The 26,173-nt window shown below is 40.0% G+C and overlaps 1 protein-coding gene across 6 annotated transcripts in view; it reads right to left on the reverse strand.

Annotated features, from left to right (window-relative positions):
• The window catches only part of smoc1 (SPARC related modular calcium binding 1), a 71,720-nt gene that overhangs the window by 44,423 nt on the left and 1,124 nt on the right, over nt 1-26,173 (reverse strand). For all 6 annotated transcript variants that reach the window (XM_050062885.1, XM_050062883.1, XM_050062884.1 and 3 more), the window contains exons 2-3: nt 3,157-3,322; nt 1,557-1,640 (exon numbers count right to left, since the gene is read on the reverse strand). In XM_050062885.1, coding sequence (XP_049918842.1) covers nt 1,557-1,640; nt 3,157-3,322 — 250 coding nt within the window. The remainder of the gene's footprint in view (nt 1-1,556; nt 1,641-3,156; nt 3,323-26,173) is intronic.

Here is a 26,173-nt window from a genome sequence, read left to right on the forward strand (position 1 = left end):
CTTAATTTCTAGAGATTCTGAATACTGAGCTGATTCATGATATGTTAACTTTACGCGTGTTGTTTATTCATTGAGAAGTGTGTAAGATTTTGGGAGATTTAGTTGCATCTTGGGTGAGGATTGCAGATTGCAACCAGCTGAAACTTCTCCCGGTTAGAATTCCTTCAGGAGGTTTTTATGGGAGGCAAATAATCCGCAGAGGTCTCTTCCTCTCCAAAACAAACAGACTAGGTGATTAAAACCAGTAAAAACACTGAATAAACCAGTTTCACATTACAGATCAGTGTTACTCCTACACTGTTTGGCACATCACAGACGGGCTGCTAGCCCAGCACCTGCTAATGTGTGCTCACCTTTTTTCTCTGATAACTTAAGATCCAGACTTTCAGGAAGTTTTTATCGGGAGCCAAATTATACACAGAGGTGTCCTTGTCTCCAAAACAAACACTCCCATGGATTTAAACCAGTGAAACACTGAATAAAGCAGTTTCATGTTGAAAAAAAATCAATGTTTTTCCGATGCTCTCATTGCAGAGGAGCTGCTACCTATGATGGCCACGAACTGTGGGTTACTGCTGAAACATGGGGGTGCAACGTGAAGATCTCCATTGATGAAGACCTGCATCCTGTGTAGATATCAACGGCTCATTTTAAGGTAATGAAAACACTATAATTCTTATTTTCAAAAACATACATGTTAAATTATCTTCCATTTCTGCCAATATTACCTCCTGAATCCTACACTGGACCTTTCACAGTTGATAGTGAGTAAAAAGATCTGCCTGTTGCAACAGGCATCTGTGCTTGTTGTTGTTTGTGGATGTTTGTTGTACCTGTTAGCAATTTATATGTCTTGTAATCCAGTGTATCTGTTGTGTTTAACCTGAATCTCATGCATACCTCAATAAGCCTTATCCAGGCTTTGGCATTGTAAACACGGATTGGTTCATGAACTGCCGGCCTAAATAAAGCAGCAGTTTCACTACAACAAAACAGGCCTGCCGCATCTACAAAGACTGTGAGCTTTGCCCGGCTCCCCTTTCCTTGGCACGCCACTCATATTATGAAACAAAACCACGTATTACCATACAGAGGGAACAAACTTCACTCCAAAAATGGATTCGGTTGGGAATGCTGTTTTCCTAATGGACAGTGGGGCTGAAAGAAAAAGGAGGGGAAATGCCAAGTTCCAACCTTGACTCTAGACCTATCAATCTCTGCTGTTGTTGAGTGGCTGGCATCCAGAGACTGAGGAAGTGTGTGATCCTGGTCTGTAAAAACTTACACGCCTACAGAGAGGCGGAAAATGAAAGACATCTTCTGTTCAGTTCCACTTTTCCCAAACTGTCTGGTGTTCACTTAAAGCTGCAACATCTTAAACATACTCCCAACTAAATCTCGAGTAAATCTGTCTTTTGCCTTTTCAAGTTTACAATATATAATCTCCAAGGAAAGATTAGGTGCAAAATTATTTTCTAAGTTTTCTGCTGACCTTGAATCTTCACTACACCAAACAGTCTGCCTCTTGAGCTTCATCTCATTTTTAGTGTCCGTACCTTTGAGCTCCAGGTCTCTTGCTTCAGATGTAGATGTTGGTGCTGGAGCCACCGGCAGCTGATCGATTTTCACCCAGTTTTTACCTGAAGCACAAAAAAGTCATGTCATCATGGTTAATGCATATTAGAGATGCACACTTAAGGCCATTAACTCCACTTTGTTTGTATAGTTAACAGTACTGTGTTTTGGTTGAATCAAGTATCAGAAATCAGGAGTAGGGCACCACTTCAATGGAAGTTTATTCATGCACAAATGTTTTGGGCTGACATCCTCAGCATGCAAACTAGTAACAGGGGCAGTCGCATTGTATATCATACCATTTGTTCTGAGGCTGATTTTCTGCAGCCCTGGAGGCAGGGTGGGTAATATGGTAATATATATACAGTGAGACAATATACATCTGTCAGCCATCAGAGACTTTTGCACATTGCCATGCCTTTAATATCTCTGGAGAACTGAGGCGATACGCTTATCAATTCCAATTCAATACTGACACGATTCTCGGGTGCCTCATTACCATTTTTAATTACTGCAATTCTATGAGTATTGCAATTTTATATTTAAAACATGACCATGGGGAAAAGTCAAAACACACTTCTAGTGACTGTATATGATGATACATTTCCAAAAACAATTCACATCTCATGTTAGTCTTTCTGACTTCCTTCTGTGTGATGATACGGTTGGCCATTGTAGTTCAATAGAAAAAGAAATAGTTCCTATATGAAACTGCTCATAACAAGGTCTGTGCATGATCTGGAGTAACCGGGTCATGATTTTTGGAATTATTGCAGTAGCATTGAGTGAAGCCCTTTGTAACCTTGCTCTATGAAAGGTGCTATATTAACAAACTTTACTTACTTATTTACTTACTAAAATGTACAGTATGTTACATGTACAATAGAATGAATAAAAAATCTTTTAATTAAACTCAGACTGCTACATTCCACTGTCCCTGCAGTGTTTCCCATACATTTATTTATTTGTGTCAGCTGCAACAATATCAACACTAATTTTTATTCTGAATTGATTAAAATGGGTAAAATGTTATTCCATTGTAGAGCTGCGTACTGCACATTGATTAGCTCAGACCCTCGCCCCACTTTCTCTTGCTCTCTCTCTGTTTATCAGACTACAAATGAAACAAGACTGAGCTAGCCACCCTGCAGTCCCTGTGCCTCTCCCCTCTGGTTGTCTGCTTTCTTGCGAAAGCCCATGTTGGTGCATTCACAGAAACTCCAGTGACTTCCAGTGCCAGCTACTGACAAGCAATGTGTGAAACTAAGTCATATTAAATCAAACTATTTGCAAATATGCATGTCACGAAAAAAATGTTAATGATGCCTTGCATTAAAATGTGGCAGATGACTCACAGATCTGAGTTTCCTTGAATGCACCCTGACAACTTACACTATCTGCAAGTAGAGTTTCTCCTCCTCTCTTTTTGTTCTTTCTTTTAGTGGCTTTACAGTCACAACAATGTTAGGAATGAGGAAAAAAATCCCAGGATAGACAACGATAAGTTGATGTACAGAAATTGCTGCTGGTAGATGTTCTCAGCGCACTGATATAGATTTAAAACCAGAGTTCAGTTCTCACCTCGACACCGGCCTCGGTGTGCTAGTGTCAGTGTTTTATCTTTGCAGCGCGCCCTCTGCAGTTCACAGCCGGTCTCATAGCTCCGCCCGTCCGAGCCGCACACCGGCTTCCCCTGCGTCCGTGAGCAGATGACCCCACAGTGACTGTCTCTGTCTCCAATCAGCCACTGCAATGAGAAACACAGCAACATGTTGGCATAGCAACAGTGTAATGGATGAGAAGTTAAACTTCACCTAACACAGCAGATGCATTTTAAGATTACTGAGCTTTTTCTCATTCTTTGAAAGATTGGTTTCTATTTGGCTCCTTTTCTTTCTTCCTTGTTTCCCTGTGTTTGAACAAAGGCTGCATTCAGCTGGATCTGAGACTTTGCCAAACTAATGTACAAATTGGACTCATGGGTCACTTGCCCATTTTGCTCTAACATTTCTTTAGTCCTCAAACACTTGACAGCTGCTGTCTTTTTTTGTTTGGGCTACTGTAACGAGGGCGTGAGCGGCTCCTCGCTGAAGCTCAACCTAGAGGCTAATTTATCTAATTGATCTTTGGCTGAAGACAAGCTGAACCTTGATTAGGTTTCAAAGGAGCCAAACCACATTCAGAGCAATGGGAATCCTTCTCCCCTCTCCCCAGATCTTTACTCATGATCTATTAGTGAGTCGATTCTACTCTACTGTTGGAAGTCAGCCTTCTCTCTGACAGCAGTAATGGTTCTTGGCTTCGCAGCTGCCTCCAAATATATTTAGGGTCTAAAGGATTTCAGGGGAGCACGAACTTTGCCAAAAAGATGGAGTTGTGTGTTAGTGAGGAGAGAGAGTAGGTGTGCATTGAGCAGCACCAGAATCCTCTATTGTGAAAAGTGGCCCAGCAGTGTACCTGAGCCAACTCGTGTTGAAAATGTTTCAACTATGTGAAAAAGCACAAAGAGCTCTTGATTAGATCTCGATATCTCGCAAGTGATGATTAAAGTTTGTGGTTACTCAAACACCTGTTTCATAAAAGACAAAAGACTGAAAATCAGGCAGTTCTCAAGTAGGAAGCTGAAAACCTTACTCAAATATATTTTTCACCCAAGGTCTCTTAAGTAATTACCAGAGTGCCGGTTAGAGCTCTGGATCCGACACAGGAGATCTCATTAAGGGCAGGTACGGAGGGAGGAAGGTGGTGGAAAATGAAACACAGCCAGAAACAAAAGGCACAGTTTCCACCCTTCACTCGCCAACTCCTATCAGACGATCTGAGCTTTCACAATGATCCACAGTAGAAATGCATGTGTGGAGCTTGCATGTATACAAGCACAGTTTCTCTCTTTGTCAGTCCCCCACTCCGTCCTCCGACTCAAAAAAAGCTCTATTTTGAATAACATCGAAATTGTTGCTTGGAGACCGATTTTCTCAAACATATAAAGAGCAATCAGACAGACCTGAACAAAGTGTAGATGGTAATGATGCCAAACCACTGATGTCATGAATGAACTGGTGTACAACTGGATCTCATATAGAAATGAATCACTAGGAGTTTTCATCTGACGTGCTCTAAACAGATTAACTGCATGGCAGTGTGCTTTTTCCTCTGTCACTGCAGCACTGTACGTTCATCTGTGCCTTTGCATTGGTAGTATTATTATTATTATAAGAAGTCAGACTACTCCAGGAGCCATCACAGCCATACTTCCCCACAACCACTGCCAATAAAATCATACTTTAGTATCCACCAGTGACACTATTTTCCTGGACAATTTGACTTTCATAGATCAGTGGACACTTAGACTAATCACCGATAATCCGATCTTTACTGAGGGAGTTCAGCTCAGTGTGAATACTATCTGAAAATTCTACTGTATAGTAAAACTGTTATTAGGGCATGTTAAAGGGAAACTTCTGTATGTTTTTAACCTGGACCCTAATTTCCCATGTTTTGTGTCTATGTAAGTGACTAATATAACCAGTGTTTTTTTAATTGGTCTCAGGGCTCAATAATAAGGATTGCCAGATTGCCTGCGGCAAGTAAAATGCTACATAAGGCTAGTCAGTTGCCAGATCGGGGGCTTGTGAGAAAATAGCAGCAAGTAAAGACAAAAAATTACAAGCTGAATCGCAAGTGAGCATTCATTTCTTAGAGTTTCTTCTCATCCATAACACCGTGTCCTTGTTCTGATTTACTTAAAGACTTAACATGACAATTAATTTGAGTATTTTTTTATTTGATTATTGCTAATAAATAATACAATTTGTATAGGGGCAAGTAAAAACTGACTTTGGCTAAGTACATTTCTGACCTACGTGCCTGACTGGATTAGGTTCAGTGTTGATAGGAGCACTGCAGATAGCAGCCACAAAACAAGCTGCAATGTAACCATACAGCACATCTGGCACTGCTAAAATACGTCCACTACAAGTGTTTGTTTTTGACCCTGACAGACTCCAATTGTTACTTTAAGTGTCTGACAACATTATGGAAAGAACTCTACCAAGAAATAAAACATTTTCTACAGCATTTTGCTTGATCTGCTCTGTTTGTTATTGTCGTCCTGCAACAGCTCTGAAATGAAGACTTCTCCTCGAGTGAGACTTGGTTAGATACATTAACAAGCAGACTGGGTGAAGCAGAAGGTAAAGAAAAATGTTATGTCTCTTTTCAGTACTCTCTGTAATGTTGTGAGACACTAATAATCTGAGCCTGTCAGTGGCAAAATCAAGCACTTTAACTTTATTTATTAAAATGGAGTCTGGTGGGATTGGCTATTGCGATTTTGGGGCTGTTTCTGGTTAAAAGAAAAGAATCCTCCTCTTTAACAAAAAAGGTCTTTCTCTGTAGGGAACCTTGCTATAACTTAAAATAATAATCTGAGCCTGTCAGTGGCAAAAACAAGCACCTTTAGTGGGCGTATATTGGCGATGCCCTGTTGTCCCAAATGGTTACATTGCAGCTCATTGCAACTGCAATGTAACCAATGCATCTGCAGCGCTCTCGTTTAATACTGGACCAATTTCAGAAGTTGTTGTCATTAGTCACTTAAACACAAAAATTAGGATCCAGGCTTAAAAATACCAAAGTTTCCTTTTAATGCATAATTTCTCCAAGCCATGCCAGGCACAGAGGTTTGAACCAAGTGCTAAGGTGTAACGTTTGCCATGTTTACCAGCTTAGTTTAGCATGTTAGCATGCTAACATTTGCTATAATTAGCACTAAACACAAAGGATAGCTATGGGCAAAGGGAAAGCCATTAGTTTTGCAGATATTTGGTTTTGGAGAAATTCAAAATTTGACGTGCTGGTGGCGCTAGATAAAAGTCAGAGCATCACCAGAGTTGATGTAATTGATCTTGAGGAGGACATGACTGGCTGTGCAAAATGTCATTGCAATTCATCCAATTACTGTCAAGATATTTCACTCAAAGCCACAACTGTGAACCTCGTGGTGGCACTAGATGGAAAGTCAGACATTTACCAAAGTCATTATAATTCATCCTCAGGGAAACATGAATGTCTGAGCACAGTTTTGTGCCAATCCATCCAACAGTTTTTAAGATATTTCAGTCTGAACCAAAGTGGTGGACCAATAGACCATCCTTAGAAAATGAAGCAGACAGCCACAGCGGCAGCACGCTCTTACTACTTGAACTTTATATTCTTTGTCATATTCTGGCTAATATCTCCCTCTCTGACAACCTGGAAACGACACAGGACAGTTTAAACTTGTTACAGCACGAATTACAAATCCAAAATGTGGTGAAGAAAATGAGACACAAGTCAGAAAATAATCCATTTAAAGTCTTTTGTGGGGTGTTTTACTTTACCAATACTCGAGAGTGTCTGCCAGCGCTGACAGTTATGCCGGTCATGAACATTAATTTCTAAATCCCAGCAATTTAATCAAACACTGAGTCCAAAATTCATGAAGTGAAAAATCTGCCAACTGGTGAGCTAATATCACCTGTGTCCAATGCAAATTAACTGGTTTGGATCATTTCCTTCATATTAGTGAAGCCTTTCTCTGGCTTGTTTTAATACTGAAATTCATGAAGAGTCATTGGAAAAAATGTGGAATTATTTCACCCCATAGGCCTGATATTTAACTGTGCCTGCAAAATAGGATTTTTACAACTAGATATAACATTAGGTCGACTGTTTGGGGGTGTTTTGAGAGAAATTATCATGGTATTTATCATGGCTGTCAGGCAGATACACCAGTATCTAAAGAGCAATGAGAGAGAGACAAGACTTTTCCTGAAATAGAAAAAAGATACTGGAGTTTCAGTATCTTACAGATAAAATCAGGAGGTGAGGTAACAGGGTGGTCCAGAAAGTCTCCTGAAAACTGAGGATTGCAGTTTTAATCCCCACATAAAATAATGTATCTGTTAAAATATCCAAGTTCTGAGCACCGAGAGACTCTTTTGGCTGCTCCAACTCCTCCAGTGAAATGCTGATACTACTCTTACAAAAAACAAAAGAAACAAAACCTTGTATAACAAGGTGAAAGGATCTTTAAACAAATAATACCTTAGAGGATACAGTGGGACACAAATCCAACTTGCCTCACCATAACAATACATCCAGAACAAGCCAGACAGTTTAATGCGATTTCAGTTTTGGCATTGAAGCATAGTAGAAAATCTCTTGTAGGACAGCTCGGAGTAAAACTAAATCATGATGTGCCTCTTTATGAGAAAGTGCAGACAGAGAGGAAAACATAGCACATCGTTTCATTTTTAACTTGCGTGTCGTCCTCTTGGCGTCTGTGAAGGACAGGAATAATTCAGTAGTCGGAAAAAAAGCGTGCATCTGCATTGTATCTGGGTTTTTCCCCCCTGAATAACGAAGCATGTGGCCGTCTTCTTATTTCAATATACAGGTAGTGTAGAGAGCTGCCATTATAACTTTCTGTATATGAAAAGAAGTCCGTAGTTATATGTTTCCTTCACAGCAGAGGTGGTTAGAAAGACTGAGCCAAAACACTGTGGATGGAAAGCAGTTTGTGTGTGTGATGAACTGTTGAATCTGTAAATCAGTATCCAAAGCAGGCTATTCTCAAAAAGTGATTTATCTGGCCACTCATCCTGATTAAGAGCCGCAGAGTCTGGCCTCTGCCCACAGACTGACCCGTCCTCCCCATCCCTGAGTCACAACCCTAATGGATTCAGCCCCTCTACCTCCACTGTCATAATAAAGCGTTAAATCACAGATTTTGAGACGGCATTGTCCGGTAAGTGGAAATAAACACTCCTACCAAGTCTCCCACATGTAGTCATTTCTTAGTCATACTGTCCCACCCACAGACTCGTCTCCCGTAAAGGTGAAACCAGAGACTCCAGCACGTCAGAAAAAAGTTTCCCAATTTATGGTTGGGAGTTCTTTTACTTGAGTTGTTGAAGATTAAAAAATTTAAAAGTACACTGAAGGGCACTTAAATACTGACAGGAACATTCTGACCTCTATGTTTGGCTTTTAAGATAGTGACCGTCCAGTGGTCTCATTTACACTGACATGTGTATGTTTAAATTCATCAAGTTATTATTCAAACAAGACAAGAAACTTTGCTGAGTTTGCTTGAAATGAAGCTCAACATACATGTTAAAGTCCGTGGTTACAGTTTCCCAACAAGCACAACACACACAACAAGAAGAGTATTAATATCAGATACTCACAATTAAAAAACACTTAGCTTAGCATAGCATAGCATTAAGACTGTAACAGGGGAAGACAGCTGGCCTGGTTCTATTCAAAGGGAACAAGTCCACCTCCTAGCACTGTTTATAAAGCTCACTGATTAGCAAGTTATATCTCAGTTGATTAATCCATAGAAAAACCCAAGTGTAAAGTGAACAACAACTTGAGGTTTTACATGGAGTTGAGTATTGGACTATGTCTTCGAGGAAAAACACAACTTGTTTGTACACTTGGGTTTTTCTGTGGATTAAAAAAAAGTGGATATGAGGCACAGACTAGCTCGCCTGGTCAAGAAAGCACCCCATGTTTAAAGTCTGTGTCCTTGCCGCAGCAGCCACTGGTTTCATTCCAACTCATGGCCCTTTGCTGCAGGTCATCCCCTCTCTGTTCCCCCTTTACACTATATCTGTCCTATCAAATAAAGGCAAAGAGCCCAAAAAATATCGTTAAAAAAGTGGATGTAAAGTATTATTTAGTGAGCTTTACACCAAAAACACACCAAGCAGCGATAAACATATTTCCCCACAGTAATACATTTTTTTCTGCAACCGAGAGGCGTGTTCATGTGTACTAAGTAGAAAGATATTCTTTGTTATGTACATCAACATGACACAGGAGTCACAGGACTATGTTTACTGATTGGCTAGGGTATTCTCTGAGCACAATTCACCACTAAAAGTTAAACTATCCGTTAGAGGTGCTTTAAGACGGATGCTTCTACCTTGGGACTGGACCAAGCTAGCTGTTTCCTCTGTCTCCAATCTTTATGCTAAGCTAACTGGCTGTAGCTCCATATCTAAGAGACTGATATAAAAGTGGTATTTTCTCATCTGACTCTCATCAGGAAAGCAACAATGCGGAACTGTTCCTGCGGATGGCAATTTGTCAGTTACTGGTTAATCCTCATGATGAGCTATGTAATGTACTGTATGATCATTTTAAATATTTTTTAAACCCTTGATTGATTGTGTGTAACCATATTTGCCAGAGAACTGTTTCAAATTAAAACAAGTGGGGCAAAAACCTCTACATTAATGGGAGAAAGAGAAATCAAGCCTCCTGCAGAGAATATCTATTAGCAGACAGTAGACTATAAACCTTAATCTAATCTTATCTTCTGACTTAGGCTCTGCACTTTATCTCTGCCACCTCTCAGGTCAGATTGACTCTCACACCAGTTTCTACAACAGCACTGTTTTACATGACTTCCTCACTTCAATAAATGTGCACATGGTTCACATTTGAATGCTGCCAAAATAAAGTTCACTCACACCAGCAGTAATTGACACTGAGCCTGGATCACATAGCATCTGAATAACAACTCTGTTAACCAGCAGGGACAACCAGATGAGTGAGGTTTGTCTTTTAGAACCACACAAAGTAGTTTAAAGGTAATCAGCAAAGCATTTGACAACTTTCTTACACTTTCCTGCGGTTTCCAGCTCACCAAATAGTATCTGAATTGTCGTGATGTGGTAAACCCCACCCATCTGGCAGCTTAAGGAGATTAAAACAAATGCTACGAGTTATTTCCAGTTACTGTCTGAACCAGGTCTGTTTGACAGCAATCAGCTGCTTCACTATTAGCCAGGATGACGGGACCTGGCATTATCTCCTGAGGGAAAACAGCCCCTCCTGTTAGGTCAGTAATGGCTGGGTTTAGACCCGCCCGACATCCCGTAATCAAAACCAAACAAACACATCTAAATTAAACAGACTAACGTGTAACAGGAGCTATTGCTGGATCTACTGAGGAACACGCGCTGCTCAAAATAACATTAATTACCTAAACCTGTGGGGAGAAACTCGCTCATGCTCCCTTCCAGCAGATCATTATGCAAAGTTTTACATCACAGTGCAACAGGCAACACATCAAAGACTCACAAAGAATAATAACATAATGGAGCGCTGAATGCACCCCTGAGGGAATAATTTCACTTAAACAGCCGCTCAGAGGCTCTTTATTTAATTTCTAAACAGGAGAACAAGAAAAATGCATATTTTTATCCTTTATCTAAGTTTAGTATTTTTCAACCCTATTTTCCAATGTTTTGTGTCCAAGTGACTTGTGGGAACAGCAGTTTTCTAAACTGGTCCAGTATTGAGCGAGACAAAACAGGCAGCAATGTAACCACTCAGGGCATGTTCATACCTTCAATCTACATCCATTAAAAGTGTTTGTTTTTTTTGCCACTGACAGGCTCAAATTGTTTTGTTTTTTTTAAGTTATGGGAAACATTCCTACAGAGATCGAACTATTCATTTAAGAGTAAGATCCTGTTTGTTCAACCAGAAACAGCCCTGAAATCCCTATCACCAAACTCACAAGGCTTCATTTAAAGTAACAGTAATTGTATCGTTATAAAACACACTTTATACAAAGTCAACAAAAAAAAAAAAAAAACTCACAAAAACCATCTTGGTTTGTCTTTCCATTGTTCCAACAATCACCAACTCTGGTCTGTGAATAAACCTCTAATTCACCCAGTTAGGTATGAAAATAAGCTGCCTCGACTTGGGATGGTCCTGGCACTAATTTCCCTGTCGACTAAACGAAAATTTCAAGACTAGTTTCCGAGTCTAAAAAGAGAAAAACCCTCAGAAAATAGTCAAAATTTTGCATACAACATATTTCCTTAACTTCCTGAAGCTTCTACCTTCAACAAAGTTAAATGGAAGCGTGTTTTGCAGGGTCATTGTCACGATGAGCTGCGTTATCTTCTCAGCCCAGGCGGGATCACAGCATTGCTGGGTGAACAATGTCAAATTAGCTAGCACTGCTGGCAGCAGCAGCAGCTGTCGTTCTGTGCAGGTTAACATCCAAATGCACGTTGAGTGTGGTTGCACAGTGCACATGCGTCTTTTATGATGGCATAGATACAGCCGATAGATTGCACTAGAGGGCGGAGTCGAAACGTTCACAAAACACCAAATGAGGCAACAGTGGAGGAGGTTGTAATAATGTACCTTTAAATGGAGGCAGTGTTCTGTGAGGCCATTAAATACGTGGACGATGGATGCAGATGGAGAATTATTCTGGCTATTTTCATTATATCGTAGTGTATATATTATTATGTATTACTGATTCCCTCTGTTCCACCATTTTTTAAATCTCTTTGTACAGACAGTAGGCTTCGTCCGTCTCCGCCTGTATCTAACGTTAAGCATAAATAGGCCTTTAGAATACTAATTTTAGCATGTTAGTGCCAAAAACAAGCACTTACAGTGTACGTACACTGATGGTGCAACCATGCCCCGAGTGGTCAGGCTGCTGCCCGCATCAGCGCTCTTGCTCAATACTGCCCCATGTTTTTTTAAAATTGTTGTTCCCATTTGTCACATAGACACAAAAACATGGGAAAATAGGGTCCAGCTTGGAAAATACCAAATGTACCCTTTAATGGAAAGAGAGACTGTTTAGATAATAATCCCTGAACATTGTGAGGGCTTCGTCTCCTCTGCCTGACGGCCCACCAAAGAGTCCAAAGATGAGCTGAAGGTAAAACACCAGGGGAGTTACACGATGGTTTGGTACTGATATCTTGACCGGGAAACAATGAGCAGTGAGATTCTCACATTTAACAAGCCAAATTCCCCCTACACACACAAACACACACACAATCTCTCACACACATCTCAGCCAGACGCACACTGAGCCCTGAGCGCTCTCTCCACCACTCATAAAATAAGTGAAATGCAACCCCCATTGTGCAACAGTTACAGCATTAGCAAAGTGGTCGTTTTTTTACCGTCACTGGCAGAGAATCTGTTCCAGCCCGACCCGCAGCAGTGGAACAAGAAGAAAGAATATGATTAGGAAATAATCATTTTTATATATGCACGCTTGAAGGGCTGACAGGGGAAAAAACAGGCTGTGAGAAACGGAACAAATGTAGTAAATAAACAAATCTGTGGATTACGTCTTCAAAAGTAAATGCAATTAAATTAAACTTTCCAACTGGCTCGCTGTGTGTAGGGTAGTGCTCATTTCTTTGGGATAGATTTTAAGTGTAAAAACCAACATGTAACACAATATAAACAGTACATCCCATTTTCACCTTTGTTACATGTATCAGCTCCTGCTTAAGAAGGGAGCAGGCTTGTTGAAATTTAGTTTAACAACATGTTAGCTGATTTATATCCCTGATACACCAGAGCTGTGGTGACAGGAATAAGAGGAGCATGGATAAATACGAGTCCTCTGTGGGGTGCACACAACACTAATGTCGAATTTATTTAGCTTCTTTTCTTACCAACCATGTCTCACACACTGTAATGTATCGTTTAACTTTGCATTACCATGGGCTGACATTTTCAGACTCAAGATGGACAGTTCTTAAAAAAGAACCAAATTTTATGCACCACAACCAGAGATATTGTCTTTGTTATTCCTTGCATTCTTTTTTGTCAAAACCTGGCACCTACATCACCCAAAATGCAACTCTACCGCCAACAGTTTGGTAAGATATCAGTTATCACGGCTCCTAACAGCAAACCCCACTGAGTGAAATAACTGTTTGTGTGTCGTAGTATTGTTCTTGCTGTGTCTATCTATTGTCTATTGTTCCAAGTGTAATTGTTTAAGTGTGTCGTAGTGTTGTTTTTGCTGCGTCTATCTATTGTTCAGTGTTATTGTTAGGTTGTCGGGACGTCATACTCGTCACTGTTGTTGCCGGTGTTGTTATCGTTGTTGTGTCAAACAAGTACATTGCTGTGAGAAAGAATTTCCCTTTGGGGACAATAAAAAGTCAAATTCAAGATATCAGGGTGTGTTATGCTAGTAACAGCTAATGTAGCATCAAGCTGCGAACCTCAAGTTGAGATGAGGAACAGACTATAAATTTCCTCCAGATTGTTTTCATTTTCACTTGTACTTTTCAGCCCTAACTAACATCGACCCATCACCTGAGGCAATTTATGAGACTTTGCACATTTTGCTTTAGACCCACAGAAGACTCTATACTGCATCCCCAAAACCTGTAAACAGACTTTGACGTTTAAAATTGGTGACGTTTCCATTTAAAGGACCATGCCAGTGGTGATGCATGGTAATTGACTACAAATCACTTTCTGTTTACATCTGAGCTAACAATTGTGAAAACTATACTATTGTGTCACACAATTTTTTATGCTTTTTACATTTCCAGCCATCCATAGGTTTAAGTCCATTTCTCTATAATATGAAAATGTATACGCAGATTCTTGATTCTCTTCCAATCATTTTTTACTCTGTCATCATTAGGCAATGTAGTGCAGACTTCTTCAATCAATCTGCCTGAAAAATGTATAACCAACAAATTTAGGCAACTTTCCCGAGTCCATTAATGATAGAGCTGGATTTTAAAAATATGATACCAGTAAGAATACCATATCCTTTAAAGTGATACAGATACCAATAGATTGCTTCATTCAAAACCCATAAGGTAAATGAAGTGGTATGTAGTATAGCCATACTTCCAAACATTTTCGTGATGTCTTGGCACACAGAACTGCTAATTTCGACATCACATGGCTAACATTACCTAATGGTTATTAACAGGCTTAATGACAGAGTCAAGCCGTTTTGGTGTCAATGTGAAGTTGTTGGGACCATTGAATGGCTCAGTGTGACCATTTGTTTGGAGGAGAACGGCTCCAGAGATGGCTGAAAGATGGCAGAAAGTTTGCTGACCCTGTGGGAGTTGGAACGGTCTGGGCTTAGACCCCCAAAGCAGAAAGACTTGCATGCAGGTGTTGTTTGACTGGAGAAGTTTTGAAGCTACTTGGTACTGGCTTATTTTTGTCTGATACCAAGCCAGGCTTAATAAATATCTGTATTGTATGGAAACTAATGGAAACCAGTAGATGGCTTGAACAGTAGAAAGTACAGCACAGTGTGCAAGTTCACTACAGTATGATGCTTTACACGATTCAAACAAGGTTCATGAGTTTATGTATCGATTTTCATACAAACAGAACAGAAACAACTGGATGCTTTGTATAGTAGGAGAAATGCACCCTAAAACAATATAACCAGCTTTTGAAAATGTTCAGCAAATTTGTACAGTTGAATGTTTTATAGTTTTGGAGCTAAAACCTGCAAACCATCTAATGTGGTCCTTTGATTCAGCAACTGATGTTCTTAAGTATAGTTGTGGTAGCAGTTGCAGCTTGTTCTGAGCTAACAGTGACTCATGGTGTGTTTGAGTTTTTCTGTTTTGTTATGTGAAAGATTATATAAAGTCAGCTGTGTCTTTGGAGTGTTCATACAATTTATGAGCTGCAAAGAGAGCTGAGGTTTCAAACCTGCTGTAAGACCTTCCAGTAAGCTAACATGTTGTATTGAGGCTTATGTTGCGTTTGGAAGTTACTGACTGTGTTGCTGTCACTGCTAAAACTCAAAGTTATAGTACACCAGTCCACACCCATTAGAGTTAATTTATACTTCTGGTTTGTTTTAAAATCTTACCATCAGAGCTCTTAGTTTTCATCTCCAAATAACTGTTACTGAAACATCTTAATTACTTAATAACACAAGAAAATTTGTGGTGCATACATTTTTTAAAGAAAATTATTTGGCATCATTTTCAAGATCAGATCTAATCCGTGCTTCTCTGAAAAATTCCTGCCTTTCATGAGAGATGATTTTTCAGGGTCATATTTTTTGGAGAGTTATCTTTCCTGTCACAGAGTTGGTAAGGTTTTTATGAGGCTTTTACAAGTGTGAAGGAGTTTGATGTTTGCAGATGTAGAGAAACACTTGCAAGGTGAAGATATCCAATACAAATACAGACTCCAATATCGTTGTTATTATAGAGCACAATGATCCAAATTTTTGCAGTTTTCTCATGATAGGAGCTCCATTGAGTCAAAAATCTTTTGTTGGAGAAGCCCACTATAATGACAACCCTCTCCACTTTGTTTTAAAATGAGTCAATTGAAGCTCTTACCCTGACTTGATATCACAAGGGATGGTTAAATCAGATCCTGGGAAGAAAAAAGAAAATGTCTGTTCTGTTTAACTAACAGGAACATGCTCCTTGACATGAATGACATCACTGCTTCTAAGAGAAAGGCTTTTGCATGCACAGATGGAGATTCATTACAAGAACTACATCCGTGTGTGTGAGACACAGAGAGAGAGGGAGCTGTGTGTGCCAGCTCCACGTTAATGTGTGATGGGCTCATTATCCCCTCTGGGCACAACAACAACAAACAATCCAACAACACCAACACATACATAGATACATACATATATGGCCATCTAATGTGTCCCTGTGTCATTAATCATCAGCCATTTTTTGGCAGTCACTAGCCAACAAGTGGATTCGTCAAATGGAAGCAAAGGAGAATAAATGTAAGCCAGCTACGGAGGAAACAAGTCAACGAAAGTTGTCCACCAAAGTCAGGGATAATTGTGTACTGTTGCGAGCTTTTAACAGGCCGAGGTAATCACTTTTGTTCGATAATTAGCATTTAGTTTTCAGGAAATCTATAAAGCGAATGCCATCCCTCATGCTGTTTCCATTAACACACCTCACTTAACCGTGTTAAAAAAAAAAAAAGTTAAGGAAACGAACAGGAATGTATGAAAAGCTGCACCCTTCTTCTCCTCCCTCCATTAAAATTTCTAATTGGCGTTTGTTTTGAAAAAGAAACCTGTTTTTTTTATTATTTTTTTTTATCATTTTCAAAGTAACCCTTAAGAGCCCTTATAATACGTTGTGAGCGCTAAAGGAGCTGGACAGCTTTCACTCAGGAGGTGCTAAATGTGTGTGCCTTCGCAGCAGGAGGGTGGGGATTGGGCTTAAAACATTCAAGGGTAGTCCCTACCCCACCATTACTTTTAATTTGACCTTTTTTTGTAATTACTGTTATTTTTCAGCCAGTTAAGATTTTGCAAAGTAGTTTTTTTAAGTTTTGTTTTCTTTCATTTCTTCTACTCCTGCTGAATCTACAAAGAAATTACAGATGCAAAGAACTGAGCCTCTGTAACTTAATCAAAACAAACTGAGAGTTATTCACAAACGTAAAGGCAGCATTTTAGACGGCTTTTACAATTCATGCACTGAAATCTTCAGAGCAGAAATATTGTTTGTCAGCTCTGTAGTGGATACTGGCCAGTTCTGGCCTCCCTGTCATCCGTTAATCCCTGATTATGGACACCTTGGAAGGGCATTATCCAGCTAATACCATGGTCACTTGCCAAAAAAATAAATAATTTGAGACTGTTTTTTAGTATTTCTATGTGCTTTGCAATCAAAATCTAAAGTTTCCCAGGTAACACCCGAAGGTTTGACTAATACCTGGAACAATCATTACCATCCTGTAAGGTTTTCAGTGTAATAGAGACATTGCTCACTACTAAACAGGACAAACTGGGAGATATTTCCAGTCCGCTTAGCTCACAGAACCACCAAAGTTATGCTAGCAAGATTCAAAGTCAGTAACACTGCGTACAGTTGATAAACAGTAACTGTTATTTAATAGTGTGTTTTAACAACAACACAAACTAGCTATCCAGCCATGTCATTGTCATCAAATGAATATCAAGATTTTTATGGACAATCGATGCATCATTTATAACGTTACTGTAGGTCACAGCATAAAGTGGCAAGTTAAATAGCCAACAGGATAAACAATATCACATTATACTGAGGTAATGAAGGCGACATGTATTGGAGATTATTGGCCTCCCTGCAGCCAATATGACTCAAGTATTCACCAGACATTGGTGTAAGCTTTCTCAATTTGTACCGTGAGCATTAATTTGGAGTTGGGTCTTTGGTCACCTGCTGAGTATAAATCCAATATTCATTCTGTTTTTGGTCTTCACTAACTCCTGAGGGAAATATATCTGGCTCTTTAGCTGCTGTATGTTCCATAGTGTTCACTGGCTAGTTGCTAACTGTGTATGTGCACTTGGCAGGTAGCACCTACCCACTGCATCTGGAGACAATGCTGATTAGGCAGTGAGACTGAACCTAAACTGAAGTCAGGGATCAGAAAATCAAAACATGAGCTGAAAGACACTAAAATAATTTTTAAAACTGAGAGGAACTGCAGAGTTGGGTGATAATTCTCTGTGGGTTTATTACTACAAGTGACCCCTTTCACATAACACATCTTAGCAGCTTTAATGTATTGTTATTCATGTATGGTTATAACTTACGATACATTTAATACATCTGATAAACACATGATAAAAAACAATTTCACACCATGCTAAAATCGGATTTCCTCTTTAGATGATGCTCAGGAGATTAAATACGACATTAATTAGGAGGATGACTTCCTTATTTTTCTTTTGAAGTGGTGGAAAGTAATCAAAATGAAAGTGTGAGTGAGGGGGAGAGGGAGGTGTTCCTCCTTCTTTGGAAATGGCTCTAAATCTGATTAACAGCATTCCTTATTTGTCACTAATGCTACATCCTGGCTACAGAACAGTCAGCTGTGTCTGCTGTTCCCAGGAAGTCTGTGTGTGTGTGTGTGTGTGTGTGTGTGTGTGTGTGTGTGTGTGTGTGTGTGTGTGTGTGTGTGTGTTCATCATACATTTCAATAGAATTCTCACCACCATTGCATACTTAAACTGAGACCACACACTTGTTGGTATCAAAGGAAAGAGCAGAGCAGAGGCTAATCTGCTGAGCTAGTTTGATAGGAAAGAGGAAGTGTTTCTGCCGTCTTTATAATCTGAAGGATTACAGAGAGCCGTAACTCTTTCAACAGGCGGCATTCATCTCAAACAAGAGCCTGTGTGTGTCGCTAACACACTGAAATTACATACAGACTAGACACTTATTTGAATGCAAATGCATCCCATAAACCACAACTATCAGGAGGATCTGCAGAGAAAATGAGAGGCTGAGTGAAGTTGCGCTGATCCGTGCGTGGAGCTCACTGGCCTGAAATCACAGAGCTGGACGTTGACTGCGTTTCATTACACTGATTAGAAAGCCCCGAAATTGAGCATGAAATGCATTTGCTGATTACGCAGTTATCAGAGGGAATTGACATATGTAAGCAATTTGATTGGTCGCTGGTGGAGTCGCCGTTAAAGCCATCTGTCAGCGTCCTATGAAATATATGTGGAGCCTAGGTGTCTATTCGTGTGTAGTTGGCTTGTGAACCTTAAGCTTTACGAAAGTATTCAGTTGTAATTTAATTTCTTTGCGTGCCCTATTTCCCTCAACTTGTCCCATTTATTCTAATTCAATTAGCTCCTTTCACATTTTCCAGAATGTCTCTTTACAACTCCAACAGAATAGATGGGATGTTTCTGAACTTAGTTTTTCTTTTAAGAGACTTCTCCCTGTATTATTGTATGATGCTGGGACAAAATATTGCACCAACAAGACTTATGTTCTAGCGGCTCTGTGAGGCTGTAATGCTCATTTTAAGCAAAACAAAGTTTTTCAAAAAGACCATGAATGTCTGAACCAAACCGCATGGTATTCCATCCAACAGCTGTCAACACTAGGGCTGTACCCGACTTTGAATTATGTCAGTTCATTCAGATTTGGCTGTTCAATCCAAATACTCCACTATTTGTTCCTTTTTTTCTGAACAGGGTTCAGCTGGATGTACAGGGTGACAGCAGTGTTCACGTAATATAGTAAGCAAGTCAAGTTAGCCCTTCCAGCTAATGCGTGCTAACTACATTAACCACGGATCGAGAATGTGCAACAACATTTTTTGCAGACACTGGAAACCACACAATAGCCAGAGACTGTCGTATTAAGTTGCTGTGAGCTGTAAATTCACCATTTCTAAGGAGAAGTCAGAAGATAACTTTATCTCAAGCCTGACCGGGCAAAGCCTCTCCTCCTCTGGGCAGCTGCCTCCATCTCACAAAGACCATAGGTCTGGGTCTGCAGCTACTTGTACCAGGGAGCAGCTTGAAAGCAAGGAGCTCTCACTCTATGGCTAAATCTGGGGACCGAAACATCCTCAGAATTCCACTGCACACTGACTAACAAAGAGAAATAAAGACTGCTCAACTTGAAGAATCTCAGTCGACTGAGGGGTCCCAGACTGATGATTCAAATCTTCAAAATTCAGAGAGCAGCCCTAGTCAAGACATTTCACTCCAATCCACAAATGTCAATCTAATGATGGTGCTAGAAAAAAAAGTTACCAAAGTCATCAGGATTCATCCTCTGGTCACCGTTAAAGTCTGTATTGAAATTTGAAAGATATTTCAGTGGATAAGTAGAGATTTTTGACCTGTTGGTGGCACTGGATGGAAAGTCAGAAGGTCACCAAAGTCAATAGGCTTCATCATCTGGGGACCATGAATGTCTTTACCAAATGCCATGGCAATCCATCCAGTGGCTTACTGACATTTAGTAAATTCACATACCTTTAAGGTTAATTACCCAGAACCAAGGGGTATTAGAAAGTCTCCAGTCAAATGATACATGCATTCGATCCTTCTTGTACTCAGATCTAGAAAAAAGACTATTTGTATGGTTTTAGTCACTGTCAATCACTGCAGGGGTTCTACAATTGAATGCAACTGCAAATGTAGCTACAACCCATGCAGTCCTAGGTGTGGTGAAGTTGAGCATTGAATTCAGTGTGCCAAGATGCCACCAAAATGTCCAAAGGTATGGCAACATGCTTGTGGCGTATGGTGGCATTTATACAACTGAATGCTTCCATTCACATGATGGGTATCAAATGAAGTACTTTGTTGATATAGATATCAATTTAACGTTACTGGCATTGGTACTGGTATCATAATTTTTTAAACAATACCCAGCGCTATCACCATTGCCATCCTAAAGCCAGCATGGTTATAAAGGTCTGGCTTACTATTGTCTTTTTTTACCATTAATATTTGACATACAGTAAACGTCGTTAAACAGTTTGTGGCCATTTAGCGGCATGATGTTTTACAGTACAACACTTTGGTCCAGAGTGTGATACCTCATACTACCAACCAACTACCCAGACTTCCATGTGTGAGTAATCCCCAACAGATGGTTCCTATTTAGTTAGTTTATCATGATCTTTTGTTCAGCTTTGCCTTAATAAAAACTTACTCTCTTGGACAAGTGAGTAACTGTAAATATTCACAGTCATCAGAGGACAAACCATGATGCTTTGATGACCTCCAAACATTCCTCTAGCACTATTAGTGGGTCTTAACTTGCACAACAAATACATAATATCTAACAGGATAAGTCATTTTAATTTTGGACACCAGTCTGAGACCAAAATGTCATTTTCATACAAAACATATTAAATATCAATCACCACATTCGCTTACTTTACTGTGGATAGTCTTAATTCAACAAGACTGAATATTAATGTTTGGTGACCACTTGATGTTTCCTGTGGACTGGCTAAAATTTCAACCTCTGCACAAGAAACGTCAAACTAAAATGTGTGAAATTTCCTCTACTGTAACTTTATACACAAGAAACATGGTTCCATGGTTCTCGGGGGATAAACGATACAACTTTATTAATACTATGGCTGTTTTTCTAGCACTACTATTACACTATAATTTCCATATTCATACACAGTATTGTATAATGTAATCGGCTGGTCGTGGAGCACATTCATTATCCTCAGAGTTCCATTCTAAGCAAGAACAGCAATGCCCTAAAAACATCAAAATGATGCATATGTATGCTGTTGTGTCAGTATTCAAAATCTCACCACCGTACAACATAATAACCCAAAACCACAAGCTTCATCACCAGTAACTGTTTTTAGGGATTTTTCCTTTAAGTGCTTAATCAGAAACTGCTGCTGAACAAAAAGTCAGGACAGTTTTTAATCTGAAAGGTTTGTATTTCATGACTTCTCTTCACAGAGGACGGTGATGCCAAACTATGACCTTATCGCTTTGCCAAGAATGTTTTTCCCTATAAAGACTAAATGGAGAAATGTGCACTGCGCAACAGCTCGTCTTCTATGCATCATAGTGGTTTATGTTTGAGGAACAAACATTTCACTCTGACCTTCTTAATCTCTCTCTATACTGTTTAATACAGGCAACATATCCTAAAAACAGGTATCCTTCCACTTGATTGGTCATACACATGCTCCAACTCAAAACATAATTTAATTTTTTAAGTTTATGGTTCATTTATTTCTTGTCTATTTCTTCGGCATACTCATCATTTTAATCAAAGCCCTTTGAATTGACTTTTTAAAAATGCGTTTGATTTTATCTTCCTTGACACAATGTTGAAACAGTTTCCAGTTTGTAAAAGTATGAACCCAGTACAGTCTGATATAAATACTAAATCTCCAGCAAAAGCACAACTTTGGATATTTCTTTGACTCTATTTATCATTTTGCTATTTACTGGTGTAGTGTCAACTTTTTCTTAACCTGCCTCATCTGCTTCATCTTTAATTCCTGATTTCTTTCATTTCCCAAAATGCTCTTTGACATATCCCGTTCTCATTCCCAGAGCATCATATACAGCAGCCTGGTCAGTGGCCCTTAGCTTCTGTTACTGATGCCCAAGACACCTTACAGCATCTGTATGAGACACACTGGGTTTTCAACTAACAGCAGATATACATGGGGCCTGGACATGGCATGTCACATGGGCGGAGCAGGCGAGGTATTTTACCTGCTACCTGATTTCGCAGTGTGTGGTTGGTGCCAGTTTCATTGCATGTGTACTGAGTTTTGCCAAGTGATAGTGCATTTGTTATGGAAGGATTGGAAACATATAGACCAGTGGTTCCCAACTGGTGGGTCATGGGTCCATTTTGAATGGACAGCAAGTGACTTAGGAATATGTCAAATTTGTAAAAACCACACTTTATTTTAAAGTACAGTGAATCTCTGGTGCATAGCTTTTATTTTGAAGTGCCATTTCCTGCTGTAGAGTACTTGATGGATGGACAGCTTCTTGACAGAGACAGCAAACTAGCTTGACAACATGGCCAAACGCAAGTATGACACTGAATATATTGTGTGGACCATGACCTAATGACAAAGGAGAAATCTGGACCCCATGGCTGGACCAGTAGGGAATCACTGCTATAGACACGGTGCATTGATTTGATTGATACATTTCAATGTGAAATGTAAAAGCACTCACAAGGTTGCTCTGCTTCTTCACATTGCCTCTGGTACAATGAGGTATTAATGTGAATTGTTTTTAAACAGATTATATGCGTTTTTTTACACAGTTCTGTGTAGTTTTTATCAGCTGGAGTGGCATAGAGCTGCGGGTAGAGAAGAAGAAATAGAACAGTCGCGTAAAAAAACTGAAGGGCAATGTGGTTCCCCGTGCAAGCAAGCGCATCTTCCGTGGTCTTTGTAACAGCTTTAGTTGATTATAATGGATGCGTGTTGCGCTGTGTCCTTGTCCCATGTATTTCAGCTGTAACTCCAATGAAATCCTGTCCGCGGCGATAACATAGTATAAAGAGCAAGAACGTCTGAGTAGGGTGGGAAGGAGACGGGGTTCATGGGTCAAACACACACCGGACTTTCATCGAGGAGAATGGTGTTGGTGTCCCATGTGAAACTAAAAGTCAACTTAAGTTTTTTTTAGCCATCAAGTAACATACTCGTTGAGTTACTGTAACAAACTTAGTTATTTTAACCCAGACCAGGATCGTTAGCCTTCACCAAGTAGATGCCTAAAGTAGTTTTGGTGGCAAAACCTACATTTCCTGTGAAGAATTAAGTTTATTTTAAAAAAGACACTGTGGCATGTAAATAGTGGATATTGACATGAAAACTGACACATCCAGAACTGACGCTAGAGGTATACCTAGTGGGTCTTAGTTTGAAGAGTAGGGGCCACTGACCAAAGTGTAGTGTTTGATTTTTCATTTAAAAAAAATGCACTGTATTCAGTAACAGTGCTTTTCTCCACATCAGTGAAAATGACAAACTTATAAAGAGTCAATAGATACTGACACAAAACCTAAAATGTACACCACGCCTATATTAGGTATTTTGGGGTGAATTTGACCTGTAAGTATTAAACTTCCTGTCAATATCTGCTGTTTTCATGTTAGTTTTCTTTCTCACTTTCTTTCTCAAAGAGTCCAGCCCCTGACATCCATTCCTTTAAGCACTGTCAGCATAATGAAGTCATTGGCTGACCATACAACAATCACACACACAGGCACCTGCACCCATACGTAGCATGCATCAACAAACACACACATGCAGACCACTCACACCTGCACTGTGATCTACCTCACACCAATAAAAAGGCTTTCCTGCTTTTGAACTGGGGCTGTACTTTCCCAAGCTGAAGGTATGCAGTCTTGGCTGCCTCGCCGCTCAAGCCAGGCTGTTTATGTTTGTTTTTCAATGAGTTTATGAGTCTTCACTGATGCCGTCACCAAAGTATGCCGGTCGACGGCTCATCTTATCCCATCCCTGGCCCTTACAGGTTGATTCAATGAAGAGGGGATTAAGGTTAGATGGGTAAGAGTGGATGGCGTCCTCATTTGTTAGCCCTAATTTCTGAATACCCCTGGGAAGCAGATCCTTGCCTGCCCTCCACCTGCCTTGTTAGGGAGATCACCCCCAGTACTAAGGACCAGAAAATCTGCAAAATATCTAGTTTCAGTCATTAGGAAGTGAACTTTAATCCTCTTAGACTGTAAAAAAAGCATAATATCACATCAAGATGTATAAAAACCTGAGATCATAAAGGTGGCTTTCCCTTTTCGTGCCTTCCCCCCACTGTTACTGCCTTCAGGTTAAACTAAATAATAGACTGGGACTTTGCTTTGGCAGTTTATGCAGAGACTGTGTTGCACTACCATCATAGGAAAATGTGTGATCACCATCCTTAACTATCATCACACGTCCTTATCATGTGAGTGGTGCTGCCCTCCCTCGGGCCGATGAACAAATTGCTAAAACAATAAAGGAGACATCAAAGTTTCTCTCAAGACTGAGGAGGGACTGGGCAAGACAAATTTATCTTAGCTGCACAAACAGCCACGATCACAAGTCAAAGGGGTCAAACTGTCTGAAGCTTTGTTAGTGTCCCGATCACGCGCATTGTGAGAAATGTTGGACGTGTGCACTCATTGCATCATGGAGCCTCTGGGGAAATGAGGAAGGAGCAGTGCTATGCAGTGAAGTTAGCTTTAACCCCCTGATATCAACGTGGAAAGTGGGGGTGTGAATTATGGTATTACAGCAGCTGTGAGCAATGTTAAAAGTATCTAATATGGTGTGAGTGGGGGTGAGCAGCAGGCCAAGTGTGACTGGATTTAGCCCGGAGGAGGATGAAGTGGATGCGGAAAGAGTGTTTAATTTTAATGAGGTAAAGCTGATAAAGATGCTTCGATTGTTAAACGATCTTTGAACACGTTTTCAGCCTTATCTTCCTACACTGCAGAAAAGCTTTTGTCTCTAAAGTGTCAACTTTTCGAGGACTAAGCAGCAGCCTTGTTTTCAATTTGACATCACCCTGTGTTTTGGAGTTTATCCAGTGTGGTTTTGAAAGGGTTTCTTCAGGCCGAGCGCCATAGAGTTTCTCAGCCTGCAGAGGAGCATGAAATCCTTTTAAAGTCAGAACAAGAAGACAGAAGAACGGCAGTTTGGGAAAGTTCAGCACAGACAGATTGTCAGTCAGAAAAGTCTGATGAGTCACCTTTCTTCGGATACTCTGTAAACATCCTAGCACTTGTTGTATAATCTCATGTGGCTAACCACAGATCTGCCCCCTGAATCTGCCACAAAACACAAACACTAAAGTCACTTGTGTTACAGTAAAACCTGCCAATCCACTTTTTTTCCATGCTCATTCCAGTAGGAAAACAGTTATCTAGTGACTTACAAAAAGTGATTACGCAAAGTATAATTCTCTTTCCGTAGAGCCGCCTTGACCACTGAGTCTTGTGTAGCGAGGAGGGGGGTGTTTCAAAGACGTTGTGAAATAGTTCCAATATGTGAGTATCACATTTTCACCCACCCCTCTGACCACAAATATTACACAGCATCTATGAACTGAAACAATGCTGCTCTCCATCACTTATTCCCCCCTCTGCCTGAACAGTGCCATGGGTAAAAGATTCAACAAGAAGGAACAAGTAAAGCAGTGTGTGTGAGAGGGGACAGACATGACAGTGACAAAGATCTGTCCTAGAAAAGAAGGTGTAAGAGCAGGGATGCTGTGGTGAAGGAAACTCTGCTTAGTGATCACAGCTAACAGAATAATCTTTAAAAACAGCCTGTTTTGTGTCTTACACTCTGACTGCAGCATCATATGTTAAATTTTCTAAACAAAAAATACACACATTGGGGTTTGGTGGGTTTAAGCATCGCTCACACACCTGGATCGAGACAGATCAAGACTAGAGTTTCTTTCTCTTATGACTAATGAAAATTTTAGGAACAAGCCTCAAAATGA

The sequence above is a fragment of the Epinephelus moara genome, chromosome 14 (assembly GCF_006386435.1).
Source record: "Epinephelus moara isolate mb chromosome 14, YSFRI_EMoa_1.0, whole genome shotgun sequence".
NCBI lineage: Eukaryota > Metazoa > Chordata > Actinopteri > Perciformes > Serranidae > Epinephelus > Epinephelus moara.